Below are 15,738 nucleotides of genomic sequence, written 5' to 3'. Positions count from 1 at the left end.
AATCCATTCTTCCCTCAACCAGGGAACTGTTCCACTGGCTGCAACGCAAACCTACAGAATGCTTAATCCACCCCATGCTTAACAGTTGGAAAGGTTTACTTTTCATGAAAATCCAAACTTTTACTTTTTCTCCATACTCTTATACTACTCATTCTGTCTCAAAGCTTCTGAGGCTAAATTTTGTGATGAGGCCTTTTTTCATGAATGGGTCCAACTCATCAACCATTTTTAAGAAGACATTTCTCCCTAAAACCTAATTATACAGCTTTTACAAAGATTCTAACATTCGTCAGTGTTTTCTCATCTGGGAATTACAGGGATAATAGGACCCATCATTGTAAGAGCTGAGCTGTGAACAATTTAAATTTTGATAAAAAAAATAAATAAATAAAACACATTATGATATTATGTCTTTTCTTAGGAATATAGTGGTGAAGGAATCCCACTTTTTGTAGCTAAATAAGGTCTCAGACCTTGATAAAATGTGGGGGACAAATCTTGAGGAACCTTAACTTTAGCAAAATGTTCATTTCTATTATAAAGCTAAGCAAAACAAAAATAATCCACTAATTTTGCTTTAAAAAATAAAAATAGCTCAGCTCATCCTCAACTCGCTTAACTACTCACAGACACAGAAATTCTGAACAGGGGTGAATTACACCAGACCATTTACTGCACATGTACCTCATCCTTCCCCAGGAGCACCTTCGTAGTAAACACAGTAGTGCTGACGTCACTGCATTTCGTGTCAGGGGTTACAGATACAAGCGTCCCGATCTTCCCGTACTGCGTAAGAACGATGAAGATGTAGTTGCTGAACTCTGTGCAAACAGCTTGAGTCGATATCCCGTTGATTATTTTCTCCGCTTGTCTCGTTTTGATGAGCGCTTGATGGGCCATGGCAAATCCTGACACCTGAAAGCACACACAAACAGGAGAAAGTTAAAGATGCAGGTTATTATAATTCTGTAGCGTTTCATCAACACGCTTCTGATCTGCCAGTATCAGCAGGAACCATGTTTTATTAGGCTTTAATTAGGCTGCTAAGCAGACAATAGCACAGTGTATCAGTCCACAGTCCAGAAGCTATCTCACCTCTACATCACACCTCCACCCTCTGCACCCTGCATGCACTTACTGGAACTCCCAGGCTCAGTCCCAACGGATCAGCTTTCTGGAGACGAGCGGAGATGAGCCCACAGCCCCATGGCCAATGGGGCCAATGATCACAGGGTTGTGGGTTCGATACCCAGGCTCGGCAAGCTGCCACTGTTAAGCCCTTGGGCAAGGCCCTTTCTGCGCACTGGCACCTTCGTATCTTGTCTTCTGGGGCTTAGTCTGCTTTCTTACATTTCTAGAATAGCATATTTCACCAATTCCCAATAACAGCTCATATTTTAACAGTTCAACCATGCAGGTCCGAGGAAATCAGTTCTCCTGCAATTCCCTGGGAGCTCCAGATCGTCCTGCAAAAACAGTCCTAAATTCATAACATGTAAATAAACAGTGAATTGTTTATTCGTGGTGATAATTATGAATATCTACAATCTTCCCTTTGGTGTGATTTATTTTATATAGTCAGTGCAAAGCCAGCAATGTCAGGTTTTTATGACTTCTGGCTTTTCTGCATGACATTATTTATGGAAACAGGAGTTCATTCACTTTAATAATGAACACTTTTGATGCAAAATTGCATTAAATACCATAATAGTTAAATGTTTTTGGAGAATATGATTACAGCACTGTCAGCCTTTGCATAACTTCACTATGAGCCAGTCAGCATAATATTTTAATATTACAGTAACTATATAACCTTATTTTTTTTATCATATTTATGTTGCATTAGCTGCCAACCTATCTGTATCTGGCAGAAACAGAGGCTGCACCTCCAATACCGGCTCCCATTCACTCTCCCTGTGCTACACCTGCTAGCTAATGACATAGCACTGCTTCCCAGGGTAGGCCACATTTCCTCACCGGAGAGGAGCAGCGCCAGCCCGGTCCACGGCTCAGGAAACACCGAGGCTTCCCAGCGAGCGAGTCAGCGTGAGGAAAAGACGCTGAAATCCGACCTTAAAACTCCGATTTCAGCCGAACGCACAAAACATCCGCTCTACAACCCGTGTGGATATTCTTACCGCGGTTTTCGCCGGTCGGTTGAGGTTGTTGTTAGCAGACAGCTCGCCTTCAAAACAGAAACTTGCAGCCGTTCACATGGCCCAGCTCGTCGGATCTACACAGCATGCCCCAGACTCACTTCCGGTCGTGTATGATTTGGAGATCAGCGAATATGCGCAGCTCCGCATGTCTTGTACTCCAGCACAGGCAAAATGTCGCGCATGCGCACTGCTTCGGACAGAGGGACGATTTAGTGGAATAAAGAGTTTAATAAAGAGTGGAATAAAGAGACTACAGACATTTTTAATCTAGGAAATGTTTATATATTAAAGAATAAACGTTTTCTCTAATGTATAACTAATTATTAATTAGTAATTATTTATGAACTATTATTCCATGAGTATGATGTGTTCTTTAACTGGCCATATATAATAATTATATTGGCTAATACTACTGAATATTAAATAAATGATCAATCATTCGACTTTATAAATTCTAATCAATCAAACCACAATAGTCCCCTAAAATAAGCTTTGCCAATTTTACCTATAGCCTTGTAATCATCTCCACTGGCGCTGTCCAGCCAAGAATGTGCCTCCTCCCACCCACATCTGTATTGGACATATATGGAAATATGGACCAAAACTGGTTCCATACGGGACGCAACATTCAAGTGCCAAATAAAGGGTGATTCGGACAGAGGGACGATTTAGTGGAATAAAGAGTTTAGTTTTTGACAGATTAGGACAACAGGTGAACCGGTGACAGGGTCATGGGCACCCGGGGCTCACTGATGCACATTTTATATAGATATATAAGAGGGTAGAAATCTGCTGATCAAAAGGAGCCATGTGTTTAGATCTGAGCTTTTGAATTTGGTGGCAGTGAGGATAACGTCTGCAGATCAGTCTTAAGAAAGTGTGCATTAGTTAGTCCTACATGTTGGGATTCACAGACACTGACCATTAAATTGGTCAAGTACCTTCAGACCAGGAGTCTTTAGACCTGATGTGACGTCACTGCTGATCAAAGTCAGTAAAGGTTTATTTACCTGGTTGCCAGTAGGGTGATGCTAATTGCAATAGCACAGTGCTAACACTGGTATACATTCAGGCCTACTTCTCCCTGCTGAGTGCAGATATGCAAATGCACATGCACACACACACAGCTAGTGTAGTCCCTAGAGATAAGTATTGCCAATGGAATAGGATAGCATGCCTAATGCCAGGACACTGTGGAGCAGTGGACCTAGCTGTGTTCTCTGGAATGATGGTTGGTGCTCCATCCAATACTTTTAGGATGAGTTAGTGAGTTGGGGATGATTAGGAGGAGTGCTGATCATCATCATCCAACATCCTGACCTCACTTAATGCTTTTGTCGCTGAATACAATCAAATCCTCTAGGCAATGTTCCTCCAAAATCTAGTAGAAAGCCTTCTTCCCTGGACAGTGGAGACGGTTACTCCAACAAAAGCAGGATAAACTCATTTTAATACCTTTGATTTGGGAAGAAACAATGAATGAGCAGGTGTCCTGATACTTTTGTCCATTTAGTGTATCAGTTAACAGCTCGAGGGCTTCAACTACAAACCAGGAATGTGGCTTATCTTCATTGAAAATAAACTTTTAAGACTAGGATATTTAAACTACACAAAGATTTCGGTAGCTTACAGCAGATCAGAACAACCAAAGAAGTTGGTAATACACTATGTTTAACGCTCCAGCACTTTACACCGGTTTCTATTAATATCCTTATAAAACTTTTTTTTTTTCTCATGGGCCCCCCTTATTGTTGAGGGGGGTTGTTATTTTCTTTACACTTTTACACCACTGTTATAAATACAAATCATGTTTTGAGCTCCCCCCCATAGACAGCTGTACACATGCATTTCTGGACAAGCTGAGAGATCCAGAAGCAGCATCTGAAGGTAGAGGAGCATGTGGGCTGAGGTGGTAGAGTAATACTACAGGGTTTTACACTAATGTGTAACTAATACACTAATGACTCAATGGGTTACGCAGCGTTACGCAGCAGTTCTGGAGAGAGGTTCTCCTCCTGCAGCTCCACCTCCAAAGCTCCACAGTGCGGTAGAAGTAGCAGCAGTGTTCCGGCCTGGAGTGGGAATGACGGAGACGCCGTTCTCCCTGTTCCAGTCAGTGCAGGAGCATCAGCATGATCCTGAAGCTGCTGTTTAAAAGGTAAAATTGCTGCGTAATGTTGCTCATACTTTAATTTGTGAAAGAAGAAGACTGACTTCACTGTTTTTGCTACATCATACTTTGCTGCTCACGGTCATTGATTATTATGGGGGCATTTCATTTTTGTCAGCTGCTCGCTCGTGTCACTTGGTATTAGGACATCGTATTAGACCCAGAGATTCACTCATCCCAGCAAGCTGTTGCTTTTCTTACTGAGCCTGAAGGGTCGGTGTCAATCAGGCCTCCAGAAGTATACCTTTTGTTTAATTTAAGCAAATACATTAAAGAGTGTTCATTATTCACACCGGAAGCGCGAGCTCATTATTAATACGTAGACTCACTGAAGCGTCAGTTGTCAAAGCTGTCTGAGAAAGCTGTTGAATGTGCACCTCTGCACCGAGGCTATTAAAATAGCCATGTTGGTGAACTCTTAATCTCTCTGTGACAGCCTTGACCTTTCCCAGACTGCAGGGTAGCCATAAAAACTCTTTAAAATTTAATAAGGCTGTAATTGAAGCATCTTTAAGCAGATGAGGAGCGTTTCCTGCACAGGGCTGCCTTTTAGCTACAGATTCTTGAAACCCCGTTCCATAATTGGAATATCTCTCGCTGCATAATATTTTTCCTTAGCCGTTTTAGGCCGTACGGCTGGGGCTGTCTCGTCGCGCTTTGAAACAGGTGATGTGATTTCACAGCTATTTAGACTCAGGTGAAATGGGGAAACTGCAGAGCGGATGATGATGATGATGGAAGGGGTGATTGTGCCTCTGTTCTCTTGAACACAGCTTCGAAGTTTTCTTCTGTCCCTGGCAGGTAGGTTTTATTGCCTTCTTCAATTTTCTTTCTTTTATTCATTATTTTCTCAGCTGCCCTCATTAAATTTGCCCTCAGCATAGCATTAACGCAGTGTTTCCACATAAACGGATTCAGATGGATCTTGTCAGCTGACAGGTTGATTTATGAGAGGTAAATCTTACTCAAGCTGCTTAAAAGTTTCCACTTTTACTACTTAAAATCATAAAACATTCACATTTTGAATGAACATTAGGTTGCAGTGAAGCAACAAAAAAAAGCATCCCAGAAGGCTTAACACATCACATCACATCACTTGAGGTGGATGGGCTACAACAGCTGAAGACCACATCAGGTTCTACCTCTGTCTGCCAAGACCAGAAAGCTGAGGATGCAGTGGCTCAGCACAGGCTCACCAACACTGGAGGCTGGAGACTGGAATCTTGGCACGTCCGCACAGATGGGTTAGAATTAAGCAGGGTTCGATTCCTGGTCTGGTTGACTGGATTGCTGTGCTACACCAATAAGAATCTTTGGGGAAGACTCCTATCACTACATTGGCCCACCTCTGGAATTGTAATATGAATGACTTTGTAAGTCGCTCTGGATAAGAGCATCAGCTAAATGCCATAAATGTAAATGTAATTAGGCATCAACGGCATGAATCCAACCTGGTTGTGTCAGCAGTCCAGGCAGGTGGAGGTGGTGGAATGGTGTGGGGAATGTTTTCGTTGGCACTTTCTAGGCTTATTAATACCAATCGATCATCACTTAAATGCCACAGCCTATCTGAGTACCGTTGCTGACCATGTGCATCCCTATATGACCACAGTTCAGTGGCCTCCTAGCCAACAGATCTGAATCCGGTACATCACCGTTGGACAAAAAATTTGGGACACCTGCTTCTTAATTGTTTCTTCTGAAATCAAGTGTATTAAAAAGAGAATTTCTGTGAGGATTTGATTGCTTTTAGCCATTAGTGTTAGTGAGGTCAGGATGTTGGATGATGATCACCACCCCACCTCATCTTCAACTCCCCAATTCATCGCAAGAGTATCAGCCATCATTCCAGAGAACACAGTTCCCGCTTTGCCATCAGTGACCAGAGTCAGAGAGAGCGTAATTGGCCGTGCTCCCTCCGGGTGGGTAGATGGCACTGCTAAGCAATGTTGACCATCACAGGCGTCTGTTAGCTGGTGTGGTCGACCTAGAAACCCATCGCTTTCCTCGGAGCATGACGGCTGCCTGCGGATGCCGCATTGGTGCATTGGAGACGTGTTACGTCCTTATCCTCCTAGTGTTGGGAACATTGCTAGTGCTAGGGGGATTCATGAGCAGGTGGGTTATTTGGCAGTATCATTTGGGGAAAATGAAAACTCTGCTCCACAGCCCCACAATGCTGGGGGGCTTTATACCTATCTAGCCCACGCCTGGCATTAGATATGGTGCCATAGGTTCATGTATATCTGCTCCAGATAGTCCTATTCTATTAACAGTACCTCTCTACAGGGACTAGACAAGCTGTGCAAGTTAAAGTAGCTGAATGCATTCATTAGAAGGGGTGTCCACAAACATTGTGGGATGATTGCCATCGTCCGACTGTTCTCATTTCGGTTGACCCCTAACTAAAAGCTCACTAGGTGCATTAATACATGTCCTTTGGTTGTCTATACAAGCATGGTTACAGGTGAGCTCCTGTAAAGGTGATTTTTCTCCGGCTCTTCGCTTGCCTTGTCTTGTCCACTGGTCTTCTGTGGATGTCTCATGCTTTTGCTGAGGCTGGTTCGTTTGACAGAGTGTGTCATGTTCACAGAGGGTTTTCTTTCTGTGCCAGTCTGCCACTGCTCCGGCAGACTTATTCTGAAGGCTCAGCCACCTGAAAGAAGTTGCCGTGTCTGCACTTTCATCACTCGCCCTGCTTCTCCTTTCATTCCACAACCGTGGCAGGTCTCTCTACTCCCTTTCTGTCTCTCCCTCTCTTTGTCTCTCTTTTCCAGCCTCTACATCTCTTACTTTCTGTCTGTCTGTCGTTTTCTGGCTCCGTCTCCCACCCAGGCAGAGTCTACGCTCTCTGGATATGACAGCTGAATGGAGTTTTACCCTGTTTCGCAGCATTTAGCCTCTGCCTTGTTTGGCTGATATGCTTGTCAAAGACTGAGATCTAAAGAGCCACACGAATCCTAGTGCTCTTACCCTCTGATTTATTAATTTCACTGTTGCATTTAAGAGTCTGATCAATGTCTGATGTCACACTAGGATAGGCCATCCTATTTGCTTGCATTGTGGGCAAACCAGCAGAGCATCGTTGGAAGATACGGGTCCTCCTCGCTTACATCATATTCGTTCACACTGTTACCGCACTTGATTAGTCCTGTTTTGCATGGCTCCACACTAGTCCACCGTACTAGACCTACACCAGTGTACACCAACGTTTATTATGCTGCAGTGCCTTAAAGTGGACTTAAAGCCACATCAATAAACTGAGCTAAAGTGGACCTACAGGGGATCTTCTTTGCTAACAGAAGTGTGTGACAACACTTTCGGCCTGCAGGCAGTCCATAGGCTGTGTAAGGGGTATATTATTATTATTATTATTATTATTAATATATAGTATATTAAGGTTATCATGTTAAATCACAACAATAGTTAATTTAATGCTAGCTAGCATTTCTATGAATGTTTGGGTGGGAGAACAAATAAATGCCTAAAAATGTGCCTAATAAACTGTCTTTAAACATAATATCTCAGTGTAGTTTTAAAACTTTAGCCTGGAACACGACAAAGCTCAGACACAGAAGCTGTAATAGCAAAAAAGCTTCACCAACTTTTTTAGAGATAAATGGATGATCAGTCATTGGGCTGGATTAAGCTAAGAGCTAAGAGAGGAGTGTGTGTGTGTGTGTGTGTGTGTAAGAGAATGAGAGTTAGTTATGATATTTAATCCATATTTCAGCATAAATAAAGTGAGCCCAACAGTAGGGGCGCTGTGTTTCCATCGCTAAATAAAAGCACTAATACGTCACTAGGCTCTGTATAGATGGAGACCTACAGGAGGAAGTTGGGGCTAAGCTTGGTAAAGATGCTTCATTTGCATTAAAAAATAAAGGTTAACAAATTTAAACCCATTTTCACATAAACGTAGAGTGAAATTAAAGCACATATAATAAGTATTACAACTGCTTTACTATTATACACTAGGTGTGTTAGCAATGTACTAAAAATATACATTAAATATTTTCATTAAGACGGTCAAACCAGTCTCCAGTCCTAGATTTGGTTCTTGCTGGAAGTGTCATGGCATATGAACAGCTACCATCTTCACAAATGCTGATGATACAATTCCGCCTGAATGATCAGCCAACACTCAGCAGCAGAGAAAGCTGTAACTTGCTCTTACAGCCTTTAACATCAAGACCAGGCAGATACCAAACAAGGCCAGACAAAAGTATTGGGACACCTGCTCATTCACCGTTTCTTCTGAAATCAAGGGTATTAAATAGAGTCTCTCCTGCTTTTGTTGGAGTAACTGTCTCGACTGTACAGGGAAAAATGCTTTCTACTAGATTTTGGAGCAGCATTGCTGTGAGAATTTGATTGCTTTAATCGATAAGATCATTAGGGAGGTTTAGGATGTTGGATGATCACCACCCCACCTCATTATCCCCAACTCTTCAACTCATCCCAAAAATACTGGATGGCACAACATCCATTATTTCAGAGTTTGCAGTTTGCCATCAGCAGCCGGAGTCAGAGAGAACACAATCAGCAATGCTCTTTTCTGGTGTGTAGATGGTGCTCTCCCCCCTCATCACTCTTCTGGTAGTGTCTGTTAGCTGGTATGGATGAACTGGGAACCCAGTGCTTTCCTTTTCCTGGCTAGTGCTAGGGGGAGCTAGCAACTACTATCAAATATAGACTGTATTTCACAGACAAACCCACTTTATTTTATTGAACCAGCACAGTTGACAGTTACTGGACTTCAAAATAGGAAACATCAATACTTGTGAGTGCTGTTCTTTAAGATTGCATGTACCAATCACTGTCCATTCGCCAATGGCACCCAAATGAACTCAATTATTATAAGTTAATTAACATAATTTATATTCAGTTATATGTATGACAGACTTCATTTATTTGGGTAAAAAACAACTTTTGGGATACTTACATAATTTCATGAGACATTTCAGGTGTGCTTTAAGCGAATTACTGCAATTATTGTAAAAGTCTTTTTTAAAAACAAGTATTTAAGACATATTTTGAATTAAAAGAAACTAATTTTGAACTAAAAGTAAACTTTATAGTAATGTATCTATAAAAAATATTAAATATTATATATTTTTTAATAGTGTGATCAAAATTTACTTGCAAACATTTGATGAAAGCATAATATTATTAGCATTTTTAATACATTTTAAGTAAGTACATAAATATGCTCATATATTTACAACATACTTAAATACAATGTTTTGTTTTGGGGGTTTTTTTCACGAGGGAATGTCCTCTCTGGGAGGAAATAAACAGGTTCCTCTGGATGAAGGTCCACAGTCACTGGCTTGATTACCACCCCTTTATTGTTATTCCCTCTAGCCCACAGCTGATCATCCCAAGCTCCCATGCAATTTCTTTAAAAGGTCCACAAGGCGCGTTGTCAGTCGTTTTCATTTGTAACAAGCTTGTGGCCTTTCTTCATTCAGACACTTCCCCAAAGCTAATTCCCCCTCCTCCTCTGGCCATTTGCATGTGCCTGTGCAGGGCTTTGTGCAGCAGCAGCAGCTCCACTCAGTCAGCGATGGTGATTTGTGCACGTGCATAATTGACCAGCCTGGTATCCCTTTTTTATGACAGAGAGAAATCAGCCTGCCACCGTGCTCAGCTGAGAGGTCTGTCTGGTAGAATTATTAGCTTGTGGGACAGCAAAAGGCCTTTTAGAGAGGAGCCAAGCCCAACGTGTCAAAGACAACAGAGGCGGCCAATTTGTCAGCGAATTAAGGGGCTGATGGAGAAAGGGGTGAGGGAAGGGTCACGCACAACCCAATGCAGACCAGTTAGAGCTTCCCAGAGTCACGCACCAGACTCCGAAAAAAGATCCACTCGTGTAATTGATCATCTATCATCATCATCATTCATTAAACGTCAATTACAGTGAATGCAGAGGAATTGTATCAGCCTTGAGGAACAGCGTGGGACGGCTTGGGGCGGAATCAGTTTTAAGCAGCAACAGAGGGGAATTTCCCACATCCTGGATTGTCTGTTCCTGCCATTGTTGAACATGTCTGGAGTCTTTCAGCCTAGTTTTCAGCAAAGAGGATGCTCAGGCCATCAGCGCTGGGTTAAACGGCATCAATGCTGCAGTCTGAGAGAAGACAGAGAGAGACGGAGAGAGAGAGAGAGCTGCCTATCATGCCTAATAAAGCGAAGAACAAGCACATCCATTGTTCATGAGCTCAGCCAGTGGAGGAGGGCTATCGCTTTAATATCTGTTTTATGTTCTGGTGCCATTCCGACTGCCTTTCCTGCACCCATGGGAGGGAGATAAAGGCTGATTGGCTGGCGGGATTTAATTAAAAGCACATTTCATCCTCCATACAGTGGTAGTGGTTTGCTCGCGCCGCCACATACCTCCGCTCTTTTGTCCCGGCTCAGCGCCGCTCCTTCTCCAGCCGTCCTCCTAATGAGCTGAGGATTATACAGGCATGATGGACATGGCCAATTCACTCGACGGCGGCGATAGGACTTGAAATGGGCTCATTAAAGCAGTTTTGTCCCATAACTGTGGCGAGTAATTATGTGCGCTGATGAGACATGAGTGGAAAGTGTGTGAAATTAGCAGGAAGTGAAAGGTTTCGCCACTGCCTCGCGCTGGTTCTTCTACCTTTGATACAACGCTACGCCGCTGACCCGGTATGTAGCGAAACCTTGATGCGTGGAGGCTTGGCAGCTGTTTTAGAGTCCTTGCTGGGAGCGCAGAGCTCTTTTTCAGTGTGGTCGCGTCTGAATCAGAAGGTCTATAGGCTTGGGGCAAGTCCTGGAAGCAGTACAAGAAGGCCCAGGCAGAGGTTAATAGGAGGCTCTATGGGTCGCTTGCCTCCTAGATTATGTAGAAGTGCACCCGCATGACATATCACCCCCTGCAGACAGGCACTTTTCACTGAGACTCAGACATACCGACTCACGGCAGTGAACGGGGGCGTGGCGAATCCTGGATATAGTGCGAGTAATTATCTGTCAATTATAAAGCCACTTCCTTCCTTCGCCTCCGAGCCGCCGTCAACGTCTGCGATGCACATTCATGCCTGCTTACGTCACGAGAAATAGATCATCAGTGTCTTTGATACCATCTGAATGGACTGTTATATCCATTACGTCTCCGGGATAAATTGTGTCTCGGTCCCTTGCGATGGAAATCTTATTGATTTGTAGGACTGGATTCATGACTTAAGTGGAGCGCAACAATACAAGTAATGAAAATTGCTCTTCTGCCATCTGGAAGCTACTGTCAGAGAGTCATTCATGAAAGGAAGAGAAGCTCCCTATCAATAAAGAGCACATGCCTATACAGAACCACATGTAAGCATAAGTAAGAGTGCACACACACAAACACTCACAAACACACTAACACACTAACACACACACACACACACACACACTCACAAACACACTAACACACTAACACACACACACATACACATATGCATTCCCCCGGTGACCACTAGAGTGCTGTGCAGCATTGCGGATAGAGGGTTCATGTACCTGTTCAGTGAGCCTCACACTGTCAAATGAGGAAACACTGCTCTTTTTTCCAAAGGCCTTCGCAGCAGAATTCTCGGAACGCTGGCGCCTGGTGTTGCTCAGCGCATGAAAACTTTCCAACTGATGGCTTGCCATGAATATTTCCAAACACAAGACGCTGCAGCTGCCACCTCTCGCTCATTTCCAAAACAATGGCAGTATTTTTAACACCTACCCAAGGTCATGTTTATTTCAGATGCCTGCTCCGGAGGATTTGGTTAATTTTTCATACACTGTAAGCTTAGATAAGTTCGGTTAACCTAAAAACTTTGAGGCCTTAAAAAATTGAAGTTAAGCTGAACAAACAAACAAGGTTAACCCCTTAAACAACCCATAGTCTGCCAGTGTGCCATGCCTGCCCCGGTTCTGTCATGTCTGCCTCTGTCTGTCCTAGCCCCGCCTTCCCATTAATGTTTCCACCTGTGTCTCCTTTGTAACCACACCCCCTTGTTTTGTCCCAGGTGTTCCTCATGACTCCCTTGTTAGTCTCTGTATAAGCACCCCTGTGTTTCATCGTCCCCTGTCTGGTCATGTGCGTTTCATGGTTTGTTGACTTGGCCCGGTTGTGTAATTCTTGTATTGTTTATTTGTATTATCCAACTCCGTTTTCAGCCTCTACAAACCATTTACATTTACATTTATGGCATTTAGCAGACACTCTTATCCAGAGCGACTTACAAGGTTACTTGTATTACAGAGGTGGGTCAGTGTGGTGTTAGTGCTAAGTGGCAGGTATGTGGTGTTATCTGTTGCGCCACACCAACCACCATGACACAGTGACACAGTGGCCCGAAAGCGTTATTACAAACTTCTGTTACCAGTTGAAATTTGCCTCTGCCTTAAACTGGGAGTCAGGAATGAGGAGGGCTGGTGATCATCCAACATTGTGACCTCAGTAATGCTCTTGTTGCTGAATGCAATCAAACTCTCACAGCAGTGCTCCTTCACAATCTAGTAGAAAGCCTTCTTCCTGGGACAGTAAAGACAGTTCAACTCCAACAAAAGCAGCATAGTCTATTTAATAGTCTTGATTTCAGAGAAAACAATAAATAAGCAAGTGTCCCAATACTTTTGTCCATATATAGTGCATGTAGACTACATTTAAGAGGATAACACTTGCTAAGGTATCAGTTTTTTCGCTGTGCTCTGTGAGATGCAATGTCAATAGCACTGGCCTAACCTTGCTAATGCAAAGCAATGAGTGCTTCAGTGAGTTTGCTGGTGTTCTGGCAGTCTGATGGAGAGCAGGGCGAATGGAGGTGGCTGTAAGCCCACTGAGGGGAGTGCGTGATGAAGAGCCTCTGCAGAGAGAGAGAGCAAGAGAGAGAGAGAGAGAGAGAGAGAGAGAGAGAGAGAGAGAGAGAGCAAGAAGCCCACAACAGTCTGCTCCTACAATTCTCTCTGCATGCTACAGGCTGACCTTGCAAAATCCAGCTCCAGGAAGTCCAGAGCTTGGCGCTCCAACTACAGGATAAACATGTTGCCCATAGAAGCCATGCCAAAAATGTTGCCCCCCCCTTTTTACACGACCCGTAAAATCGCACATGCAGCATTTCGTGCAGCACGACCCATGAATACTCTGCATCAAAGGGACCAACATAGGACTCTGAGGGAGTTAGAGATTAACATTAACTGACAACATCTTCACTAAAGCCTCCTTTTGTGAGGGTGTGGAGAGCTTTAGGGCACCTGAGAGGCTTTAAAGTGAAGTTTGTGATTTGAACCAGCCCTTCACGTGCATTTCTGGACAAGCTGAGAGTGTCAGAACCATCACTGAAAGTGAAAGAAGTATGTGGACTGAGGGGGGTAGAGTCATATTACCAGCCTGGCCTCAGGATAAAAAATCATACACATGACTAATAGACAAAGGTGTCAAAAGTATTGGCACTCATTCACACTCAGGTAGAAGTGTGTGGAGATATTAGGGTTTTAAAAGACTTCTATAGAAGCTGAAGTATCATCTTAAGCTTTTTCCTCCAGTAAAAGTTTAAAAGTACTGGTTTCAAAACTACTTCAAGTAGAAAAGTAAAAGTAATGGAAGGAAAACAAGGGCCGAAAGCTTAGGCCGCACCACAGGGGCCTATAGTGCACTACACCCCCTCCCCAAAAACCCATTTCTCTAAAAGTCATAATGAGGAGAATGTTCTATTAATATGTTGATGTTGAAAATGTTGGGCTGCACTAGGCTCCTGTTTCAGCTGCAGATCTGCCCATTGAAAATATAGCATTTCAGTAATATCAGCTCTATTAAAGGAGCGTCTCTGTGCTCTACTGAGCATTAACATGAGCTTCATGGAGGAAAATATAAGGAGTCGTTGTCTAGAAGTTCTGTAAAGCTGCAGAAAGTCAAACTTCAGAGGCGTGTGATCAATAAGCTTTATTGGAATGTAAATGTGGGGCTCAGTCGGGACGTTTCACTGCAGGTCTCTTGAGTCTCTGCCACGGACACAGTCTTCATACTAGACTACAGACACAGTCTGCTGTGAGCTCGCTGGAGAGGGACGGGACGTGTGCAGATGTGATGGATCACTTACAAACCAATAGGGAGTCAGAATGGTGTCTGTTTATACTTCTCATCCAATCACGATCAGACTCTCACTTTCCGGATGGAGAGATTTATCCGGAGAGGGGTTTTATTGATGACGAGCCGGAATGAAAACAAAGGGGAATGAAATAGGAGGAACGAGGCTGTTTTCTGAAAGTTGAGAAAATTGGGTGAAAATGTGAGAAGTAGAAGTAAAAAGTCGTCTGAAAAATAAATAATTACTCCAGTTTAGATTTTCTACATAAGTAAGATAACAAAGTATTTGTGCTACACCTCTGCTAAAAGGATCTGTACTAAATATAGTTGGGCCGTCGTACATCTGCAGGAATTACTGCCACAGCCTAACGTACTTCACCTAAACCTCATTCTGACATTAACCTTAACCTAAACTTAAGCTCCTACACCTCAACCTAACCCTAATTCCAACCTTAACCCAACAGCTGCATTTATTTGCCGCGCCCTCCAGCATGGTCCAGTATGGGCAGATCGTGACAGCTCGGCTGATTAGTTTGTTGGAGGGAATCGGCGGAACCGCATAATCAAAGCCTGTTTCCCCTGCACGCTTCTCTGTCAGCAGACCCCCTCATTACTGGCGAACAGCACCACCAGTGGTGTCACTATTCCCTCATCTTCTCGGCCTGCTCCCTTTGACTGCTTCTCAGCAAAGGAGGGCCGAAGGATCCATGTGGTGACGAGTACTTGTGAGCGCTTGCTCATTGCTCCTTGCACCATTCGGCTGTAGTGGAAAATCTCCCATCCTGCCTCCCCACCGGTTCTGTCCTACCCTGTCTGTAATTGCATGGTTACACTAAGCTATTATTAGGCGTCCTCTTTGTTTACTTCGTCACTGTCTTTGTGTAGTTGTGTGTTTTTTGTTGTTTTGTTTTTTTTGCCTTTTTCAGTGCTTCATGGTTGGTTGCCCCATGAGCTGTAACATAACGCCACCATCGCAGGGCCGTAGGTCTCCCTGACAGTAATAGTAGGGTCAGTTCTCACAAAGCCTGCAGGGAGAATTATTAAGATATCTAGAAAAGTGCATTTCCTGAAGGAAACACAGAATGGTTGCGCAGCTTGAGGGGTTCCCACATCCTAGCGGTTGCTAGGCTGTTGCTACACTATATGACCAAATGTTTGTGGACACCTCTTCTAATGAATGCATTCAGCAGCTTTAAGTTTGTCAGCACCCATTGCTGACACATATGAGCAAATTTGCACACAGAGCTTGTAATGGCAAGAGAATAGGACTCTCTGGAGCAGATAAACATGAGCACTGTGCCTAATGCCAGGTGTGGGCT

General features: G+C 43.5%; 1 protein-coding gene across 1 annotated transcript in view; it reads right to left on the bottom strand.

Annotated features, from left to right (window-relative positions):
* The window catches only part of psmg3 (proteasome (prosome, macropain) assembly chaperone 3), a 4,099-nt gene extending 1,838 nt beyond the window's left edge, over positions 1-2,261 (bottom strand). Inside the window, exons 1-2 of the mRNA XM_072674928.1 lie at positions 2,139-2,261; positions 685-915 (exon numbers count right to left, since the gene is read on the bottom strand). Of these exons, the coding sequence (XP_072531029.1) occupies positions 685-900 (216 nt within the window). The 5' untranslated portion in view covers positions 901-915; positions 2,139-2,261. The remainder of the gene's footprint in view (positions 1-684; positions 916-2,138) is intronic.
* Between the last annotated feature and the right edge of the window lie 13,477 nt (positions 2,262-15,738).

This window comes from Salminus brasiliensis, chromosome 3 (genome assembly GCF_030463535.1).
Source record: "Salminus brasiliensis chromosome 3, fSalBra1.hap2, whole genome shotgun sequence".
NCBI lineage: Eukaryota > Metazoa > Chordata > Actinopteri > Characiformes > Bryconidae > Salminus > Salminus brasiliensis.
Note: the sequence above shows the minus strand (reverse complement) of the source record. Positions and strands in the feature narration are given on the sequence as shown.